At 40.3% G+C, this 20,822-nt stretch overlaps 1 protein-coding gene across 1 annotated transcript in view; it reads left to right on the top strand.

The window, feature by feature from the left end:
* The window catches only part of psmb2 (proteasome 20S subunit beta 2), a 33,834-nt gene extending 18,412 nt beyond the window's left edge, over window positions 1-15,422 (top strand). Inside the window, exons 4-6 of the mRNA XM_078204263.1 lie at window positions 12,592-12,754; window positions 14,293-14,342; window positions 15,241-15,422. Of these exons, the coding sequence (XP_078060389.1) occupies window positions 12,592-12,754; window positions 14,293-14,342; window positions 15,241-15,342 (315 nt within the window). The 3' untranslated portion in view covers window positions 15,343-15,422. The remainder of the gene's footprint in view (window positions 1-12,591; window positions 12,755-14,292; window positions 14,343-15,240) is intronic.
* The last annotated feature ends 5,400 nt before the right edge of the window (window positions 15,423-20,822 follow it).

Here is a 20,822-nt window from a genome sequence, read left to right as displayed (position 1 = left end):
CTGGAGAATTCAATGATCCATATTATTAATCAAACTTCTGGAAGAAAGGAACATTTGAGGCGACAAAGTAAGCAGGGGGATGAATTGTCTTCTAGTTTCCCTCCCCAAAACTTCTCCAGCAAAAAAAACTAAAACTTTAGTTACTTCAATTGTATGAATTAAATAGCATCTCTAAGCTAAGTCTGAACCAGTGAAGCTGTTACCTCCTGATTTGTATTTAGATGACCAAAATCCCAATTGTTAATACTTCCGACTACTAAATTTTAGCAGTGTTTGATTTCAACACCAGTATTGAACACGACAGGAACATTACTACACCATTTGCTGTGTTTATTTTTTATTATTTGTTCATGGGATGTGCGCACCCATCCCTCATTGCCTTTGAGAAGGTGTTGCTGAACAGCCGCCTTCAACCACTGCAGTCCATTTGATGTAGGAAGACCCATAGTGCTGTTTGGAAGGGAGTTTCCAAGATTTTTACCTGTGACTGTGAAGAAACTGCGATATAGTTCCAAGTCAAGATGGTTTAAAGGTGATGATGTCCCATACATCTGCTGCCCATGTCCTTTTAATTGGTAGAAGTTGCGAATTTGGACGATGTTATCAAAGGAGCTTTGTAGAGTTGCTGCAGTGCATTTTGTAGATGGTGCTCACTGCTGCCACTGTGTCGGTAGTGGAGGGAGTGAACGTCTGTGGGTGCCAATCTACCAGGTTACTTTGTCCTGCATGGTGTCAAGCTCCTTGAGTGTTGTTGGAGCTGCACTCCTCCAGTTTAGTAGAGAATATTTCATCACACTCTTGACTTGTGCCTTGCAGGTGGTGGATACCTTTGGGGAGTCATGAAGTGAGTTACTGCCCGCAGAATTCCCAGACCCTGACCTGTTCTTGTCGTCATAGTATTTATATGGCAGGTCCTGTTCAGTTTCTGTTCAATGGTAAGCCCCAGAATGTGGATAGCTGGGGATTTAGTGATTATAGTGCCATTGAATGTCATGGGGAGATGGTTAGATTCCTTCATCTTGGTGATGGTCATGTTTGGCACTTGTGTGATGTGAATGTTATTTGCAACTTATCAGCCCAAACCTAAATATTGTCCATGTCCTGTTGCATTTAGAAGCAGGCTGCTTCAGTATCTGAGAAGTTGCGAATGGTGCTGAACATTGTGCAGTCATCAATGACTATCCCAATTTCTGATCTTATGATGTGAGAGATGGTGGCATGAAACAGCTGAAGATGGTTGGGTCTAGGGCACTACCCACTAGGGAGCTCCTGCAGTAATGTCCTAAGACTGAGATGTTTGACTTCCAAAACCACAACCATCTTCCTTTGGACTAGGACTCTAACCAGTGGAAAGTTTTCTCTCTGATGCCCATTTATTTTGCTAGTGCTCCTTGAGGCCACATTCAGTCAAATGCTGCCTTGATGTCAAGAGTACTCACTCACCTCACTCTCATCTCGCCTCTGGAGTTCAACTCTCTTGTCCATGTTTGGAATAAGGCTGCTCTGAGGTCAAGAGATGTGTGGCCCTGGTAGAACCCAAATTAAGAGCCAGGGAGCTGGTTAAGTGCTGCATGATAGTGCTGTTGACAACATTTTCCATCACTTTGCTGATAATCAAGAGTATACTGGGGTGGTAATTATGGGCTGGATCCGTCCAGCTTTTTATGGACAGGACATACCTGGGCAATTTTCCACATTGCCATGTAGATACCAGTGTAGTGGCTGTACTGGAATAGCTTGGCTAAGGGCGTGATTAGTTCTGGGTGCACAAGTCTTCAGTACTATTGCCTTTGCAGAGTCCATTGCCTTCAGCAGTTTCTTGATAGCATGTGGAGTGAATCAAATTGGCTGAAGTCTGGCATCTGTGACGCTGGGCACATGAGGAAGAAGCCTAAATGGATCATCTACTCAGTGCTCCTGGCTGAAGATAGCTGAAAATGCTTCAGCCTTCTCTTTTGCACTGATGTGCTCCCCCTTCATTGAGGTTGGGGATATTTTTTGGAACCTCGTCCTCCAGTTAGTTTTTAATTGTCCACCACAATTCACAATTGGATGTGGCCGGACTGCAGAGCTTCGATCTGATTTGTTGGTTGTGGAATCACATGCTGTCTCCGCTATTTGGTGTTCAAGTCCTGTGTTGTAGCTTCACCAGGTTGACACCTCATTTTTAGTTATGTCTGGTGCTGTCCCTGGCATGCCCTCCTGCACTCTTCATTGAACCAGGATTGATCCCCCGTTCAATGGTAATGTTAGAGTGGGGGATATGCAGGGAGATGTGGTTACAGACTGTGTTTGCATACAGTTCTGCTGCTACTGTTGGCCCACAGACCTCGTGGCCAACCAGTTTTAAGTTGCTAGATCTGTTTGAAATTTATCCCATTTCACGCGGTGATAGTGCCAAGCAACATGATGGGGAAGATGGGAGTTGGTTTCCACAAGGACTGTGCGGTGGTCACTCCCATTAATGCAGTCATGGACAGATGCATAGGTGAGGACAAGGTCAAGTATGTTTTTCCTCTTGTTGGTTCCTTCACCATCTGCCGCAGATCCAGTTAAGCATCTGTGTCCTTTAGGACTTGGTAAGAAGTCTCACAACACCAGGTTAAAGTCCAACAGGTTTATTTGGTAGCAAAAGCCACAAGGTTTCAGAGCGCTCGCTGCTCCTTCGTCAGGTGAGTGGGATTTCAGTTCACAAACAGGGCATATAAAGACACAAACTCAATTTACCAAATAATGCCTATTTTTTATTATTATTATTTGGTAAATTGAGTTTGTGTCTTTATATGCCCTGTTTGTGAACTGAAATCCCACTCACCTGACGAAGGAGCAGCGAGCGCTCCGAAACCTTGTGGCTTTTGCTACCAAATAAACCTGTTGGACTTTAACCTAGTGTTGTGAGACTTCTTACTGTGTTTACCCCAGTCCAACGCTGGCATCTCCACATATTTAGGACTTGACCAGCTCGGTCAGTTGTGGTGCTACCAGGACACTCTTGGGATAGATATTGAAGTCCCACATCCAGAGTACATTCTTTGCCTCGTCACCCTCGGTGGTTCCTCCAAGAGGTGTTCAACATGGAGATGTACTGATTCATTGGCTGAGGGGGAATGGTAGGTGATAACTAGCAGGATGTTTCTGTGCCCAAATTTGATCTGATGCTATGAGACTTCATGGGGTCTAGAATCGATGTTGAGGAGTCCGAGGGCAACTCCCTGTATACCATTGTGCTGTCACCCCTCGAGGAGGGGCAGGGCATACCAAGGGAAGAGTCAATCACATTGCTTTAATTTCTGAGTAGTATTCAGCATTCTTCTGCTTTGGGGTGCAATAAAACTTGAATAATGTCTTGTTGCAAGCTGGAACACTAATTTGCAATGACAAATTGTAATCTCTGCCTGCTGTACACAGTTTTTAAATTAAATAATAGAGAAAAATTGACTTTTACTAGGCATTAATTGAAGAATTTGCCTCCTATTTATAAATCTACAAAAGGTCTATGTTTTGATTTAAGACGTGAAGAATTATATCACCAAATGTATTGTAAAGGGAAAGCATACTTATCCCAATTATCTCATGAATGATATTTAATACTTGTCGTTTTTCCATGTGATCTTTCTGGAGCATGAAACCTTTTTACTGAAAATATTGATTCCAAATAGATGGATAGTTTTTATTTGCAACATTTTTCCTCGGGTACCATTTGATTCCTTGAATATTTAAAATCTGAGGGACTGGTTATGTAAGCCGACTCAGAAAACTTTTGTTCTAATGCTACAACATGTGAAACCTATTATTTGACATCCATTTGATAGAATGTAATGTAACTTTAGTGTCCTTTTGTTATTCCAAGTGCAATGAGTGTCTGGCTGGGCCAGTATTCATTGCCCATCCTTAATTGCCCTTGAACTGAGTAACTTCCTAAGGCACTTAAGAATCAACCACATTGCTGTGGGTCTGCAGTCACATGGAGGCCAGACCAGATAAAGATGGTAAAGATTTCCTTCCCTAAAGGATATTAGTGAACCAGATGTTTTTTTAATGGAATCATTTCCAAAATGGTTCTGTTACTGTGCAAGCTCACATTGGTGAAAGGCCCTATAAAACAGAATTGACAATAGTATAATTACTCAGAAATCATGAATGTAGCTTTGAAGCAATTATACATGTGCAGTTTGAGTTGAATTCCCAGTTTTGTAATTGTGGCTGGGGCCTTCCCCAAGGACGGGCACAAATCCATACCGGATAGCAGTATCAAAAAAGCAGCAGAACCGCATAGTCAACAGATATTCTACCATATCTGGCGTTTAATTTTGCTGTAGGCAAATCCCATTCCCAAGGATCAATTTGGTAACTCCAACACAAGGTTTTTCCACTATGTAGATTTGTCTCCTTCAGTGCCATTGCCATCTTTGAGTTGCTCTTGTGTGGTTAGAGGTAGCAAACGTCATTACCCATTGACTTCATCACAAATTGTCCAGTTTTTATGTACATAAATACCATGTTCACTTCCTTGAGATATCTTGATGCTGCACTTGTTTCTGGCTGTACTCTTAACATTGGCTGTCAGTTAATTTATATACTTTATACATTCTCCATGCCATCTAAGCATTCATTTGAAGACTACTTTTAAGTTCAGTTTTAGCATGATTTCTTCTACATACCGGTTCAATTTATGAAAAAACATAGATAGACATAGAATTCTACAGTGCAAAAGGAGGCCATTTGGCCCATCAAGTCTGCACCAACCACAATCCCTCCCAGGCCCTATCCCCATAACTTCATGCATTTACCCTAGCTAATCCCCCTGACACTAAGGGGCAATTTATCGTGGCCAATCAACCTAGCCCTCTCATCTTTGGACTGTGGGAGAAAACAGGAGCATCCGGAGGAAACCCACGCAGACATGGGGAGAACGTGCAAACTCCACACAGACAGTGACCCAAGCCGGGAATTGAAGCGGGGTCCCTGGCGCTGTGGCAGCAGTGCTAACCACTGTGCCACCGTGCCATTCAACTGTGCCACCGTGCCAACCTTGAGGTTGTTTCAGGTTTCAATTTTCCACTATTCGTCAAGTTCACTCAATCTTTTACAAGATTTCCAGCTTTAAGGAGAAATGGGCAAAAATTGTTAATAAAAGTTTCACAAAGTTATTCAGCACTTTGTTACAATCCATTAACACAATTTTCATGTGATTTGGAGCATGTTTATATATTATTTGAACTTTTCGTACTATTAATGTTTTTCCAAATTTATATGACTGCCAAGGACTATTAATACCCTGAGCTGCTTTTTGGGTCTTCAGAGTTCAGGCCAGGAGATTTTCATGATGGAAGGCAGTGCTTATGTATGAAATGCATGGGGAGTCTGAGACCCACATAGAACTTCATTCAGCAGTGAGTCACTAAGCTAATAGCTTGTTCAGAAAATATGCATTTGCAAGGTTATCATCAGCCACTGTGGAGAAGTATTAGGAATGCATGTGGCTGCAAGTGGAATGGTGCAGGAAACCAGTATTTGGCACTTTGTAGCACTTGTACTATTTTTATGGGTGGCTTTGGAATGTGGTGATCCTGGGTTTTATTCTCCTTGTGGCAATTGATGGCTTTAAATTTACTATGTCTAAATGTATTCATATTGAATTCTGATGCTTTAAATTCCTTGTGCTTTCTGACTACTTACAGCTGGAGCAGAACTGGGGAAGGGGATATAGTTATGTGAACTGAAGGACTAAATGGGAAAGGTGTTCCAGTTTCTACTGCCAAATGTACATCACTGATTTGGAAAAAATGAGAACTATTTACAGTTCATACACTTGATGGATTGTATGAATAGCCTATTTTATATGGCACAAATGGAAGGAAGCATTGCAGCTTCTGCAAGAAGCTCTGATATGTTTTTTTAAGACTCCAAAATGTTGTAAAATATTTTACTTGGACCCTTCAAAGGAAGCACTTGAGTACACTAGTATAAAATAAAGTTTCAAGCGATTGAGTTACAGTAAATGCCAAGGAAATTTTGTTTTTAAAAGTCAAACAACTGATTTTACAAAGCTTCCAGCAGGTAATAATTTCAAAACATAGAAGTTTTGTTTAATTATTAAACTTAAAAGTTGTGAAAATAAATTTAATTCCATAACCTCAAATTAGCAGTGATGGATTTACTTAACGATGACTGATACAGATTTGTTTAATTTCAAACACTGTCCCAGCTAACAGGCTTCAGCTGCACTCATAATATAAAGGCAAAATACTGCGGATGCTGGAATCTGAAACAAGAACAGAAAATGCAGGAAGATCTCAGCAGGTCTGACAGCATCTGTGGAGAGAGAATAGAGCCAATGTTTCGAGTCTGGATGACCCTTTGTCAGAGGTCTAATGAAGGGTCATCATAACTCGAAACGTTGGCTCTATTCTCTCTCCACAGATGCTGTCAGACCTGCTGAGACTTTCCCGCATTTTCTGTTTTTGTTTCAGATGTATTCATCTCATTTTTGAATCTGGCTCAAAACCTCAAAACTATTTCATTGTCAGAAACAGATTAATCTTTTGACGGTTAATCTTTACTTTGGAATCTTGGAAATAATACACAACAAAATTTGAATTTATTAACTTGGCCTTTTTTCTCTTCGAAAACACTGCTGAAATTAACCATTTTGATTTACACAGCAAATGGTAAGTGTAAAATATCAGGATAACATTGCGCCTGTAATCCATGGCACAAATTGAATCACTAAGTATAACCATTTTAATTAAGAGCAGGTGAAATAGTATTTAACTGGAGAAACAGTCATACTCCTGGATGTGTGATTTGATGCTGCATGGGTATTCATTTAATGCCTGTACAGTAGTTAACATAAAGGTAAATATATTGAGGCCAGTAATAAAATGCTTTCGAAGGTCCATTATCTGCACCTCCAATATCTTCCCACTTGAATGGAGCTAAGGTCGGTGTGAAATGTTGCCTTGTTGCAAAGGCCAGGAAGGAAAGTTTACTCCCTTCAGAATCCAACCTTGTGGTACAGTATTCGATATGGCCCTGATTGTTACGGCTGGTGCAGCACTATGAATCGCAGCAGTTTTCGGCACAAGTTCCTCAACCTGCAAAGCTTCATGCATCATTTCTCCTGCTTCTGCAACTCTTTCTTGAATGCAGCTATTCCATTGTAAAAGATAAAGCATGCATTCGCTTTTTAAGAAAATCTGACTTGTCTGGCAGTATCCAAATGCAATTTCTTGACGTCTTCCTTTGTTTCAGCAGCTACCAGAGGCATATTTGAAACTTTAGACTCATACAATCACTGTAGTGCAAAAGGAGGCCATTCAACCCATCGAGTCTGCATCGACTGTCTGACAGAGCATCTTACCCAGGACCTCCACCCTATCCCTATAATACCGTGCATTTAACCCACTAAACACCCGAAATTACACATCTCAGGACACTAAGGGGCAATTTCACATGGCTAATCCACCTAACCTGCAAATCTTTGGACTGTGGGAGGAAACCGGAGCACCCAGAGGAAACCACGCAGACATGATGGGAATGTGCAAACTCCACATAGTCACCCAAGGCTGGAATCGAATCTGGGCCCCTGGCGTTGTGAGGCAGCAGTGCTAACCACTGTGCCATTCTGCCCAACATTCCTGATTTTTAAAAAAACTTCCAGACTAATTGAGGTTCAACAAATCTTCCATTCTAAAAACTCTCACATTGCAGTATATCACCATTGGGGACAAGTTCTGTGACACATCTGTTCTTTTAGAATGATCTAGGCCAGTACTACCTTGTGCTTAATTATTTAGGAGTAAAGTACAATTAGCTACATTTCTAGAGAGGTGTTAACTCAGTACCAGTTACTCTTCCTGCACTGTCTAGATTCATTTTCCGTTCATTAGAATTTGTTTTTCAAATTTGAAATGTTTTTTCCCAGTTTTTATAAAATTAATTTGTGCTGTTAGCAAAAGATTTTCCTTTTGAAGGACAATATGTAAATGTCCAAAATATTTTAAAATGGCCTTTTCTGAACCTCTCATTTCTCCATATTTGTTTTGTTTACTTCGACTCATTCTGTGAGAGGAAAGATGTTAAAAGTTCTGAGGGATCGAGGCGTGCAGATCCACAGGTCCCTGAAGGTAGCAACTCAGGTGGCCAAGAAGGCGCATGGCATGCTGGCCTTCATTGGTCGGGGCATTGAATATAGGAATTGAAAAACATGTTGCATCTGTTTAAGATTTTGGTTAGGCCGCATTTGGAGTATTGTGCACAATTCTGGTCGCCACACTACTGGAAGGATGTTGATGCATTGGAAAGGGTGCAGAAGAGATTTACCAGGATGTTACCTGGTTTGGAGGATATGGACTATGAAGAAAGAACAAAGAAAAAAGAACAATACAGCACAGGAACAGGCCCTCCGAGCCCGTGCCGCTCCCTGGTCCAAACTAGACCATTCTTTTGTATCCCTCCATTCCCACTCCGTTCATATGGCTGTCTAGATAAGTCTTAAACGTTCACAGTGTGTCCGCCTCCACCACCTTGCCTGGCAGCGCATTCCAGGCCCCCACCACCCTCTGTGTAAAATATGTCCTTCTGATATCTGTGTTAAACCTCCCCCCCCCTTTCACCTTGAACCTATGACCCCTCGTGAACGTCACCACCGACCTGGGGAAAAGCTTCCCACCGTTCACCCTATCTATGCCTTTCATAATTTTATACACCTCTATTAAGTCTCCCCTCATCCTCCGTCTTTCCAGGAGAACAACCCCAGTTTACCCAATCTCTCCTCATAACTAAGCCCCTCCATACCAGGTAACATCCTGGTAAACCTCCTCTGTACTCTCTCCAAAGGTTGAACAAACTTGGATTGTTTTCATTGGAGTGTCAGAGAATGAGGGGGGACCTGATAAAGGTTTACAAGACTATGATAGGCTTGGATAGAGTGGATAGTCAGTGTCCTTTTCCCAGGGTCGAAGGGTCAGTTACTTGGGGGCATAGGCTGAAAGTGAGAGGGGGAGGGAGTTTAAAAGAGATGTTAGGGGCAAGTTGTTCAGAGTGTGGTGAATGCCTGGTACATGCTGCCGGAGGAGGTGGTGGAAGCAGCTTCTATAACAACGTTCAAGAGGCATCTGGATAGATACATGAATAGACAGGGAATAGAGGGATATGGACCATGTGGAGGCAAGAAAATATTAGAGAGGCATCTGTGTTGGAACAGAGTCGGTGGGCCGAAGGGCCTGTTCCTGTTAACTTGTGTATGCAGGTGTGTTTCTGTAAATTTCATTGTCCAATTTGTGTTCATTTCCCCATCTCAACAAACTGGAATTGATGGAGAAAGAGAAATATTGATTCCCTAATAGTAAAAATTGGGGTTTTTTTAAAAGTCTGCAGAACAATTTTTATAACAAAATGAGGTTGGGTTCCTTACGTGGAGAATGGAAAAAATGATTATACAATAATAAATAGCATCAACTTTGTTTGCATTTTACGATGGTTGATTTCTTCACACACCAATATCACCATGTGTTCTGACTCTGAAGGAAGCTCATGCTTCTACAGGTCATTTCGAATATCCGTTTTATGTTCTGTGCACCCATGAACATGCAGTATATTAAATGGGACAACGTCTGTGCTGTCTGCGTGGTACGTTTTGGGTTGCTGCCCGATTGCTCTCATGCAGCCTACAGGGGACGTTGATCATTTGTATCTGCCTTGGCACTAGTGCAGGGAACCCACTGTAACTGTTGTGTGTTCATTTCAAATAGTGACAGAAGTAGATCTCATCTGGGAAAGGATTATTGTACAATAGCTACAGTATAATTGGTAAACTCTGCTGAAAATGGAGGTGCTTTGCTTTGAGATCTTTTGCTAGTGTCACAGATTCAGATTCCCAGAAGCTTGAGTCTTGTGCAGCTGGCTGTAAGGCAAATATTACACTGCAAGGACTCATTAAAGCTGGCTGCCAGGAAGACTTGTGTTTAGGGGCTCTTTAACGATTCCCTGCAGTTTTGTATTGAGCTTCCAGTCCACTACGGGATGCATGCTTTTCCGAATTAGTATGGGTCTTGAGCAATTTAAAGCTACTTGTATTTATCTAGAAAATATTAGAGTACATCAGGTTTGATTTATGTCCTCTTATCCCACCAAAGATTGAGGGGCAAAAGATGAGATATTTGCTGATTATGAAGCAAAATGCCTGGGTTCAGATCTCGTTTTAACATGAAGTTTGTTCTAACTTCTCCATGGGGATAACTTTACCTGTCCTGAATGTCTAAAGACTGATCTTCTTGGATACTACATCAGGGTATTCTTGCTAGCTAGTTGGCCAATAGATAATGACTGTTTTCATGGGTTAAATATACTTGGGCCATCTTTTCTTTTCAACCAAAAGAATAATGTCGATGGATAACCCAGGCTTTGGATTAAAATGGCAATTTTGTTACTGCTTATTTCAGACGATTATTCTCATTCTTCTGCCGATATCAACCAATGCTTCAAACCTTTCATCATTACCTTCTGTTCAAAGGTGAACCAGCGGCTGCAGATATCTGTCATCAATCAATTGTTTTTCCCTGAACTTGAGCTTATGATATATATTTCTTCTCCCTTTCTCTTCCTTCAAAAAAGGCAGTGGATAAAGATCTAATGTGCCGTTGTTTTGTTTTAAGCAAAGGTTTGATTACTGAGTTAAATAAATAAGGAGGTATAGGTTGGCACAGGTTGGGTGTTTGTTGCAGCGTTGAATTGTTTCATTGCAATTGGTCAGGAAGTCAGTCAGTGAGAGTTCCCTCTTCAGTATTTTATTCTTTCTCAAGTTGTGCCGGCTGTGGTGCAAGTTTCTAAAGATTTAATTATGGCTGCTGGGGTTTGGAAGAGGTCCAATATGAGATTAACGCTCCCGCTCCGCTGCTCAGTAGGATACTTCCTCACTCTCTGCTCTCTGCCCGAACTGTGAGCTTGTTTCACCAGATGTCGCAGAGAATCTCGTCAGTAACCTGCCTCTTTTTTCCTATTTGTTTTTTAAATTTCTTTATTAAACTCTGTTAGCTTGGTTACCACGTCTGTGTCATTTCACACAGTTTGCTTGCTAACTTTTAGTAACTAGTGTTTTTTCTTTAACCGAGCCTAATAAATCTTGCATTTGTTAAAGAATTGACAATGAAAAGGTGTTTTTTTTTAAACTGAATATGTTCAGCAGCTCAGTTTTGAAGCTTTTTTTATTTAAAGTTGTCTGTGACTGATAATAAATTCATTAGAAATAAAACTGTCCCAAAACTGATGCACCGATAATGCAATAGGATTTGGATATAACAGCAACTCTTTTCAATCTTTGAGTTTCAATTGACAGTGCCTTAAACTTCAAAGATTATTTATTTAACCATCATTCATATATTGTCTTTTGCAAAATGCAGTGTAACTATGGTTCTGCATAAAATGCATTGTTCAGTTACGCTACTGGCGATACAACCCCACTGTTAATTACTGGCAAACCCAAGTTATCCATGTTCCTGTTGTCCACCATCAGCCGTTTGACGGGAGGAAAATAGCAAGGACAAATGCAAAACAACTGTGTATTGAGACTCAGTTCTATAAGCATGAGATTGTTGCTTTCTGATTTTTAGGTATAAAAGTAGCTGTGCCCATTTGTCAATATACATGTCTAAAACAACTCTGGGCCCTTCACATAAAATGCTGGGAAATCTCAGCAGGTCTGACAGCATCTATGGGGCAAGATGACCGTGACTCGAAATGTTAGCTCTATTCTCTGCACAGATGCTGTCAGACCTCTTGAGATTTTTCAGCATTTTCTATTTTTGTTTCAGATTCCAGCATCCACAGTATTTTGCGTTAATCTGGGCCATGTTATCAGTTTGCTCCTAATCCATCTTTTAAATAGAATAAAAAAACATTCTTCCAGAAAATGTGAGACCAGATATTAAAGCACAGTTTGTGCTCAAACTGAAGTGACTATCAACAAAAGGGTTCCAAACTGTTCTAAATGCTAGGTATTTGTTAATCTTCATATTAGTTGTATTTTTTTTAAATTGTCATGAGTCAGCTTCAATATAAGAATTAACCTCCATCAATGAATTAACAGGAAATTAGGTATATGTTTGCCAGACATTGACACGTATCAAAGGAAAATCAGTGCTTCAATTTTATTTATTTATGCCTAAATAATAATACGGTATCAAAATATTCAAGAACTGAACATATAAAAAAAATTCGGATCAAAGAAACAATAAGTATATACATATCAAAATGTTCACAGGTAAGGAATGTCATTGATATTTTAAGCCAGCAATGGGTACTTGTATAACAGTTTCAATTCATCTGCTTAATTGAAGTGGGTGGTTATTTGGTAGTACAACAGTGTCTTGGTTTTGGCCACCATCTAATCTGTCGGATAATAAATCATAGTAATCCTCACCATTTTAGTTAATTTCAACTGCTTTCAAATGCTCATCATGAGGCAGGACACAAGAAATGCATTCAGAATTTATTGACAGAATTAAAAAGCGCTGTTTATCGGAAGAGTTGTCAGTTTGTTTTTGAGTGGTGATTACCCTCCTCATGAGTCTAACCCATTTTACTTTGTAGACACCCTACCATGTGAATATGCTTTTAGCTGGCTGCGATGAGCACGAGGGCCCTGCACTGTACTACATGGACTACCTGGCAGCTCTGGCTAAAGCCCCTTTTGCCGCTCATGGATATGGAGCGTTTCTGACTCTCAGTATCTTGGACCGATACTACAAACCAGGTGGGTGTAATTTGTGGTGGAAAGAACCTTGGCGTCATGATGCAGATTCTCATGTGCTTGCCCTATTTCCTATTTCCCAGCTACTCTGCATCTGAGAATGGCATTCAGACCACGTGAAAGCCTAGATTTACACTGCAATATTGCACAGTTGTCTTGTTTATATTTGCATTTTGCCACTTTCAGTCACTGATGTTCCTTCAGTCTCTTATTTACATACTCCGCTTTGGTCAATTTTTGCTCTTTGATGCAACAAGACAATCCGAGTACTACTACTTTGGCTTATTGATTTGTGTCCAGATTTATTCCTGGTTTTAATATTGAATGACCAAGCTGCTCTCAGACACCGTTAACTTTGAACTGGTCCAAAGAGACTCTAGTAAGAAGCAAACTTTTTCCTCTGGAGCATCCGATATACATTTCCTGAAACCAGCTGTGAAAAACTGATGGAAATTAACTTTATGTACCAAATAACTTAGCAATACTTAAACTGTTATTTAATTTGGGACGAAATTAATCATTTGGTTAATGTTTTAGTGAATTGGTTGCCATCAGTTGTTTGAATTTAATTTTTACCAAAATACAGTTCAGTTGAGGCTGACGTTTAGATATCTTTGCGTTAAGGAGCGTAGAAGGTTGCTTTTTGGGGAGAAAGAGCAAATTTAAAATATACTCTTTGCATTTTCTTCTTCTGCTGCAGTACCCTCTTGTATGCAATTTCCAATCCCTTGATATTACATTTTCATCTTGCTTTGTAAATTCCAAAACACTTTTTAAAATGTTAATGAGCTAAAATCCTACACCAACCTCAAATTAAAAAGTATCTTTTAGCTTAGTGAATGTACATACCATGTGACCAAAACAATTGTATTGGCTAATAAAATATACAGAAAAGATTTTGTTCAATTAAACAGAATTTTGGAATCACAAGAATTGTACTTTGACTGGACTTCTAACTACCCAAGTTCATGTTTTTGCACTCCATTTGAAACAAATAGTAGTGTTTAAAGGATTTAAAAACTGCAGTTTATTTTTGAGCTATTTTAAGCGCACAATGAATATACTTGCTCTCACTGTGTTTTGAGTGGCATTGACTGTATCACAGATAGTAATAGTAGAGGAAGCACAGGTCTGTACTCTTAGAAGTAAAAAGCACGTGTCACACGCATTGATGAATCTAGTGCTCAGCAGGAGGCTGGTGAAAGAAGTGCGCTAACTGCAGCCGGCATCTGCAGATGGAGCTCATTTTCACACTGTTTGTAATAAATTGAATCTGAGGTGCCTGTCCTTTTCCTGAGTTCGGACCAGGAAAAGGAGGCGGATTCTGATGCGCTTCAATTTCCAAAAACTAATTGATTCATTCCAGCTTGTGGCTTGAGTGGGACTGACTCTGTTTAAGAACCCTGCTTTACATATGGACTGTATTCAGCTGTGAGTCAGATAACTTCTGTTTTCAAGTCTGGACTTTATTTAATTTTGTGGGGCGGGGGGTTGTTTTTATTTGAGAAGACTTCAAAAATTGAAACAATGTGTGTTTGCAGATCTCACACGCGAAGAGGCAGTGGAGCTCTTGAAGAAGTGCTTGCAAGAGGTGAGGTCCAAATCTGAACAAAATTGTCTAGGAAAATTTGTTCAATACAAGGAACAGTATTCAGCTGTGGGATTTCTGAAAATGGATGCATATGTTTATACTTTCTCACACGACATCAGCAGATGAGAATATGAAAGTCTGGCCCCGACATTTCCCTTGTACTGCTGCTTTCTAATCACGCAGCAGTAGGTGTGTTCATCACAGAGCAAGATTTTGTTTTCTTTTAAAGAGTGCTGCTTGGCAGTTACTGAGTTTCGAAATTCATCTGCTGTTGATAGGCATCCAAGAAAGGAACAATGTGTTCACCCTTCGTTTTATGCAAGTGTTCTCTGGCACCATTGAGTGGGAATGTGGGTTTCCACCTGACCTGAACGCCTCTTAGAGTTTAGCTGTATTTCTGCTATAAACAAATTTTCTAGAGTATCTGTATGAGGCATAAAAGGAAAGTTCCTGCTTTAAAAGAATTACATTTATAGTGTCCTCAGCTTTTTAAATCAGCTGACATTAGGAGTAGCAAGTATGAACCTGTGTCCTGTTACTCTCTAACTTTACAGATTGCAATAGCAAATTATTTCCCTCAAGTAAAAGCAAACTACACGGAAGCTGGAAAACTGAAATAAAAACAGAAAATGCTGGATAAGCTCAGCAGGTCTGCCAGCATCTGTGGTGAAACAACAGTTAACATTTCAAGTCCATCTGACCCTTCTACAGAAGGTCATACGGTCTCTAAACATTTTTTTCACTCCACAGATGCTGTGAGACCTGCTGAGTTTATCAAACATTTTCTATTTAAATTATTTCTCTGATGAACCTGTGCAGGATAAATGCCTCAAATGTTATCCTCATTAACTGAAATGTTAGTTTATTGAATTCACTTATATTTGGTTTTTTTTCTCAGATTCAAAAACGATTTATTCTGAATCTTCCCTCCTTCACTGTTCGGATCATTGATAACAACGGTGTTCATGATATGGAGCAGATTTCTGTGGCAGATTTATAATTTCACTCTTGGGCATATTTTTTTGTTTTTTACTTTCTGAAGTTTGTGTATATGAGCTCAGAATAAAGGCTGAGATTCACACTAAGTTTGAACTTGTTTTAATAAGTTTTATTTGAAAATGTGGTTCTCGCAAACTTGCATATAGTTCACATTTATATTGGTACAATATTAATTAGCCATATAGAAACATAGAAACCCTACAGTGCAGAAGGAGGCCATTCGGCCCATCGAGTCTGCACCGACCACAATCCCACCCAGGCCCTACCCCCACATATTTACCCGCTAATCCCTCTAACCTACGCATCTCAGGATTCTAAGGGGTAATTTTTAACCTGGCCAATCAACCTAACCCGCACATCTTTGGACTGTGGGAGGAAACCGGAGCACCCGGAGGAAACCCACGCAGACACGAGGAGAATGTGCAAACTCCACACAGACAGTGACCCGAGCCGGGAATCGAACCTGAGACCCTGGAGCTGTGAAGCAGCAGTGCTAACCACTGCTACCGTGCCGCCCCAAAATGAGCAAATATGAACCTTGAAAGTAGAAAAAGGGAGGGATACTTTATTCAGCTCATTTTATGAGCAAATCCACATTTCTTGTGTTAAGTGTCGTTGCAGCAATACAAACTTTCTATCTGATCCATGCAGTCATACTTGACCTGGGGGTGCCTGATCATTTGATGTGGGCCACAGTAATGTTTCATGCTGAACATTGACTTGTATAAAACTCATCCCAAATGTATTTGAAAAATGTTATCATATTCTACCATTATCACAGATATTTAGGTAAGCAACTGGAAACCATTTTCATACAATCAGAAAAAAACTTTTGAAACTGAAACTCGCCACATTAGGCAAGAGAATTTTTATTTAAATTTGGAAAGCTCGGTGTCTGGATAGAAGGGTGTTGTCCGGTCCCAATTTCCCCAGTTTGCAGTGGTCTAACCCACATCGAAGCTCTGGACACCTGTTTTCTATTAGCTGAATTCATAAAATGTTGCACACTTGTTTTTTTTTGTTCTGCTAATTAATAGAAATGTGCCGAATTCTTGCAAATAAATTTTACTTCATTCTTATTTTCTGAACGAAGTTATTCATTGCAAAGTGCCAGCACAGACATGACCGACCAAATGGCCTCCTCCTGTGCTGTGATCCCTCTGATTTGTCATTACAATAGAATATTAATCAGAATCAGATTATTGATTGCATCACATACATCCATGAGCAAATTCAGTCATTATTGAAAGATTTTCACAATCATGGTCAGCTAATGCTGCAGTTCACCACTAATTTGCGTAAGGTCTTGAGGTTGGCCTCAACAGCTTTATGTGGCCTATAAGTAGTAAAGTGAAATTATTCCCTGAGTCAGGGGTCAAAAGCCAATCTTTAGACTGTGATTTTTCTACATTACTAATATGAAGATTATCATTTCATGTAAATCTACATGCAGAACTGGAGTAATCCTAACATTCATTGGGTCATGACAAAATCGTCATGTAAGTTTTAAGTTTATTTATTAGTGTCACAAGTCGGCTTACATTAACACTGCAATGATACTGTGTAAGTCTCCTAGTTGCCACACTCCAGCACCTGTTTGGGTACACAGGGAAAATTTAGCATGGTCAGTGTAGCTAACGAGCACGTCTTTTGGACTGTGGGAGGAAATCAGAGCACCCGGAGGAAACTCATGCAGACACTGGGAGAACGTGCAGACTCGCACAGAGTGTGACCCAAGCTGGGAATCGAATCCGGGTCACTGCGCTGAGAGGCAGCAGTGCTAACCACTGTGCCACAATGCCGCCCATAGCTCAGGGATTTAGGTCTTTCTTTTGTGAACTATCATTTTGAAAGTGGAAAATGTGGAGCTTTGGATCTCCCACTAATTTTCATTACTGGTGATAATGCAGTATATTTGAGACTTGCTGATAAGACTGCAGTATAACTGAAGGTTGTTCATTTATAGTTGAAGCTATAATGTTTTTGCCATATTTTTTAAACTGAACCAACGACCACAATTTCAGCTGCCCATATCCATAGGACACAGCAGTCAGGATTTTATTGCTGCTTTGTCCTGTCTATTAGCATAGCTTTTCATAATTCATCATTAACCCCATGACCCTCTTAAACTCCTCCCATTGCTAAGACCGTGGACTTTGCAATAATTTACACCAAGGCTGCTTTATTTCAGTTAGTAAGAATCATGGTTTCTATCAGGCTGTTCCGTTCCTTCCCTCTTCTTTGAAATGCTCCATTATTTCATCTGTTGAAAGTCCTAGCATTTTACTCTGATAAATTGAGTCTTTAGCAGCTAGCCTTGTGGCTTGAACCTGTCACTAAAGGAACGGTCACTGTTGTGTGAATCTACTGTATCCAATTAACGTGGCTAATTGGAGTGGACATGTACTAAAGTTTTTGTGGTTTTAAAAATGTGAAACAAAACTCTTATTTTTCCAGTTTATATTTGCATTAAATTGATTTTAAGCAGCTCAGCAGAATGACAACTTGACACAATTGCTGATACGGTGAGATGTAACAAAATTCTCTTCTCTGCCTGTTCACCTGTTCCTTTGTTTTTTTTTGTGCCTCTGTCTCAATGAGGTGATCTTTATTCAGTGGTGCTCATGTGCACAGAGGTGATTAATAGACATTTGATAATTATTGCTCCAAAATAAACTCGTATTAATCAGTTTGAAAGTAACATATGTTTCGCCTGAGGCAGGAGACCCTCCGGCTTCCCCGCTGAGAGAGGCTGCAAGGCAGCAAGGGTATTACTGCACTCTTCACAGACACACAACCAGCCAGCAGCTTTCATTGAGAATTTCATGGCATTCAAAGTCTAAAACGGAGAAAATATGTTGATTGAGGTCGTTGTATAAACCTTTTTATAAAAAAAAACATTTGGAAGTTGTTTAAGATAAGAGGATTTGATAGGGTAGATAAAAGAAAAATATTTCCATGGCTGGGGGCATAACCTTAAAATTAGCCAGACCATTCAGGAATTAAATCAGAAAGCACCTCTTCACACAAAGCTTTGTGAAAGTTAAACTCTTCCACAGATAATGCTGGATTCTGGGTCAACTGAAGCTTTTAAGACTGGGGGACAATAAATGTTTTGGGTAATAGGAATCAAAGGTGGGTGCATGGGGTTGAGGTACAGATCAGTCATGGACTAACTGAGGGGCTGAATGGCCTCCTGTTCCCAATACCTGTATCAAACTATTCAAACCGAAGCTTTACAATTTTGCATCAATAATTTAATCATAGCAGTATCATTGATACTCGCCTAAAATATATACTTAGAAACCCAAGTTTTTGATCAGTTTGCCAAAGCTAAATGTGGAATTATTTATTGAAACTCATAAATGAAGATATCTGAAAAGCTGGTGCTAATTCAGAGGGAGGAATTATGAGGTGATAACTGCCATGGAGCAATCTTGTACATTTAAAAGGTACACTAGGCAAAAATTGTCCTGTTCTCTCTCTCTCTCTCTCTTCCCCCCCCCCCCCCCCCCGCCCCGGACGGGAAAATGTTATTGAACATGCGGTTATTTTGCAGGAATCCTGTGCAAAATAAAGATATTAAAGAATATTTTGTCTGTGCACCTGGTTCACACACAGGATACATATATACAAAATTACTGAAATAAATCTGGTAAATCTGTATTCATACCATGCAAGACCTCGAAGCACCATTGTTTTTTTTTACATACTGGTCTTGCACTGCTTGCTGGAATTCAAAGGTAAACCTATGAAATGGAAAACACTAAGCCTATCAGGCAGGATCTGTGAAAGGAAACAGTTAACCTTTCAGATTGATCTATTTTACTTTGGTGGTTGATGGTAAACCTGCCAGATTCATTTAGGCCATCCACCATGAAGATCCCCACCAGGCTTAGCCAATCTGGTACAATCTGATATTAGAATGTGCTGCATGAAACTTGTGCGTGGGGAGCCAACAATGCAAGCAGCTGTCTTGCAAAATATATTATCAACTTAAAAATGCAAAACGCAAGCAGAACTGGAGTTACAATACAGGCTGTGCCTTGCTATTATTTGTATCCTACCTACAAGAGGAGTGCCGAGTTAATGTGCATAAAACTCTCTAATTCATTTTTCAATATTTTCAATATCCATTGACTCAGTGTGAAGAAAGATGATATATTTATAACTGGCATAAAGGACCTTTGAATACTTGAAATTGTATTCACACTGAAGTGGAGTTAAAGTTCCACCTGCTAAGAATCTCAAGTGCAAGATAAGCACCCAGATGGGATCTTGTGCAGTCAAAAGCAAGCCTGATGCCGGTGTTGTGCTGCCACGTTTGGACTGATGCACACTCAGAACCACTTCGCATTGATACAGAAAGGATGGTAATAATTGTAGCCTAAAGCAACCCAAAATGGTCCCTGTCTTATTTATACAGGACGCATACTGATGGCAGTTGCTTAATTTTGTATAGTGAGCTAATTATTTCCAGTCCCACTTCCTCCACCTACCATTGCCCCCTTGGACTGCCAACAGAATAATCACTGTCCTTCCATATTTGCCTCCTGCAATACAGTTTAAACACCCCCACCTCTCCTAATGTTTTTTTTCCATGTCCATTTTTACTGGGACTGCTCATATTTGGTTTCACCAGTTCACTTAACCAATTGTAGTCAGCACATCTGTAACAATGGTTTCTCTGCTTTCCCCTTCACTGTTGCCTCTGGAGTTCCCCATGGATCCATCTTTGCCCCCCTCTTCTTCAAACACAAGCTGCTGCTTGGCAACATCATGTGTCTACATAGCATCAGTTTCCATGCACATTTCCACATCCAGCAGCCTCAGCCCATCTGCTGCAGAAATTCCCTTCCATACTCTCAATGGCAGCAGATGAAATAAAAGCAGATCCAATAAAAGAAATGGAAGAGATTGGAAACGCCCAGCAGGTCTGGCAGCATCTGTGGGGAAACGGTCTCTGACTTTTCATCAGAGCTGAGGAAAGTTAGAAATGAGTAAGAGAAAGGGAGCATGAAAAGAACAAAAAAGGGAAGGTCTACAGTCAGGTGGAGAGCAGGACAGATTAAATGACAAATGGTTTCATGATACAAAAGACCAAGGAAGAAGTAATGGGACAAGAAACATGAATTAGGAGCAAGAGTAGGCTATTCAACCCCTCAGGCCAATTCCACCATTCATTAAGATCATGGCAGGTCTGATTGTGCCCTAAACTCCACTTTCCTTCTATCCCCAATACCCTTTGACTCCTCTGTCAATCAAGAATCTATCCAACTCAGTCTTAAAATTATTCACTAACCTTGTCTCCACCACTTTCTGGGAAGTTCTATAGATTCACGACCCTCTTGAGAAAAAAAGATGCTCCCCATCTTAAATGGGAGACCCCTATTTCTAAACTGTCCCCAAGAATTATAGAATTCCTATACTGCAGAAGGAGGCCATTCTGCCCATTCAATCTGCAACTTACCCAAGCCCTAT

This window comes from Mustelus asterias, unplaced genomic scaffold (genome assembly GCF_964213995.1).
Source record: "Mustelus asterias unplaced genomic scaffold, sMusAst1.hap1.1 HAP1_SCAFFOLD_293, whole genome shotgun sequence".
Classification (NCBI taxonomy): domain Eukaryota; kingdom Metazoa; phylum Chordata; class Chondrichthyes; order Carcharhiniformes; family Triakidae; genus Mustelus; species Mustelus asterias.
Note: the sequence above shows the minus strand (reverse complement) of the source record. Positions and strands in the feature narration are given on the sequence as shown.